The sequence below is a fragment of the Frankliniella occidentalis genome, unplaced genomic scaffold, assembly GCF_000697945.3.
Source record: "Frankliniella occidentalis isolate FOCC.00 unplaced genomic scaffold, Focc_3.1 Scaffold35, whole genome shotgun sequence".
NCBI classification, from domain to species: domain Eukaryota; kingdom Metazoa; phylum Arthropoda; class Insecta; order Thysanoptera; family Thripidae; genus Frankliniella; species Frankliniella occidentalis.
Genome location: NW_026267165.1, coordinates 1910770 through 1911582, shown reverse-complemented (window position 1 = coordinate 1911582; position 813 = coordinate 1910770). Strand labels below are relative to the sequence as shown.

Sequence of the window (813 nt, the reverse complement as noted above, 5' to 3'; positions counted from 1 at the left end):
CCGGGGGCGGGCGCCCACCGGGCTGCCCTGCTTGGCCTGCCTCAGTCAGACGTACGCCGCGCCCCGAGCCGCGGCCCCGCCGGACGCCACAGCGACGCGACGCGAGGCGACGCGACAGCGACGCGGGCCGAAGCCGCGAGTGGGCGACGCCGACGCCGGGGCCGCGGGGTCCGGGGGGGCACGGCCTATGCCAGCCCGTAGGCCAGCCTGTAGGCCAGCCCGTGGTGGGCCAGCCTGTCCGGGGCCAGCCGCGGGGCCAGCCGCGAGGCCAGCCACCATGGTATGAGGCGCACGCCATGCGCACGCCGCCCGCAGCACGCCCGCCGCCGCTGCAGCAGCAGCAGCGGACGCGGTGCATCAGCAGCAGCAGCTGCAGCAGTAGCAGCCCGGGGACTCGGTGCGCCCCTTGCCCGTCGTCCTCTGCAGGGCGCCCCACACCATCTGATCGCCGACATGTCGTCGGACCAGCAGTGCTTGTGTTTGTGTGTGTGTTGTGCGCCGTGTTGTGCGGACGCGTGGGCGCCAGCGAGTTCCCCGAGCGGGAGTGCTGCGATCCCATGTCGGCCACGGCCTCGGTGTCGCCGTACTACGACGCCACAACGGCCGACGGATATGGTGAGTGTGCCCTCACTGTGGAAGTGTCCTTTCGTTGTGACAACCTCGGCATAACGTGAGGGAGTGAGTGAGAGGGAGGGATAGAGCATTATGCATCCCGCACAAATGTGTGTCAGTTAGTCGGGGTGAGCGCTGCGCGCCGCTGCCGGCGCTTGTCGCACTCGCACGACCACGTGGCGCATGGTCGAATGTTATTCA

At 70.1% G+C, this 813-nt stretch overlaps 1 protein-coding gene across 2 annotated transcripts in view; it reads left to right on the top strand.

Moving 5' to 3' along the window:
- Positions 1-60: 60 nt before the first annotated feature.
- LOC113212487 (uncharacterized) overlaps positions 61-813 on the top strand; it is a 215068-nt gene continuing 214315 nt past the window's right edge. For both annotated transcript variants that reach the window (XM_052266156.1, XM_052266155.1), the window contains exon 1: positions 61-615. In XM_052266156.1, the coding sequence (XP_052122116.1) occupies positions 297-615 (319 nt within the window). In that variant the 5' untranslated portion in view covers positions 61-296. The remainder of the gene's footprint in view (positions 616-813) is intronic.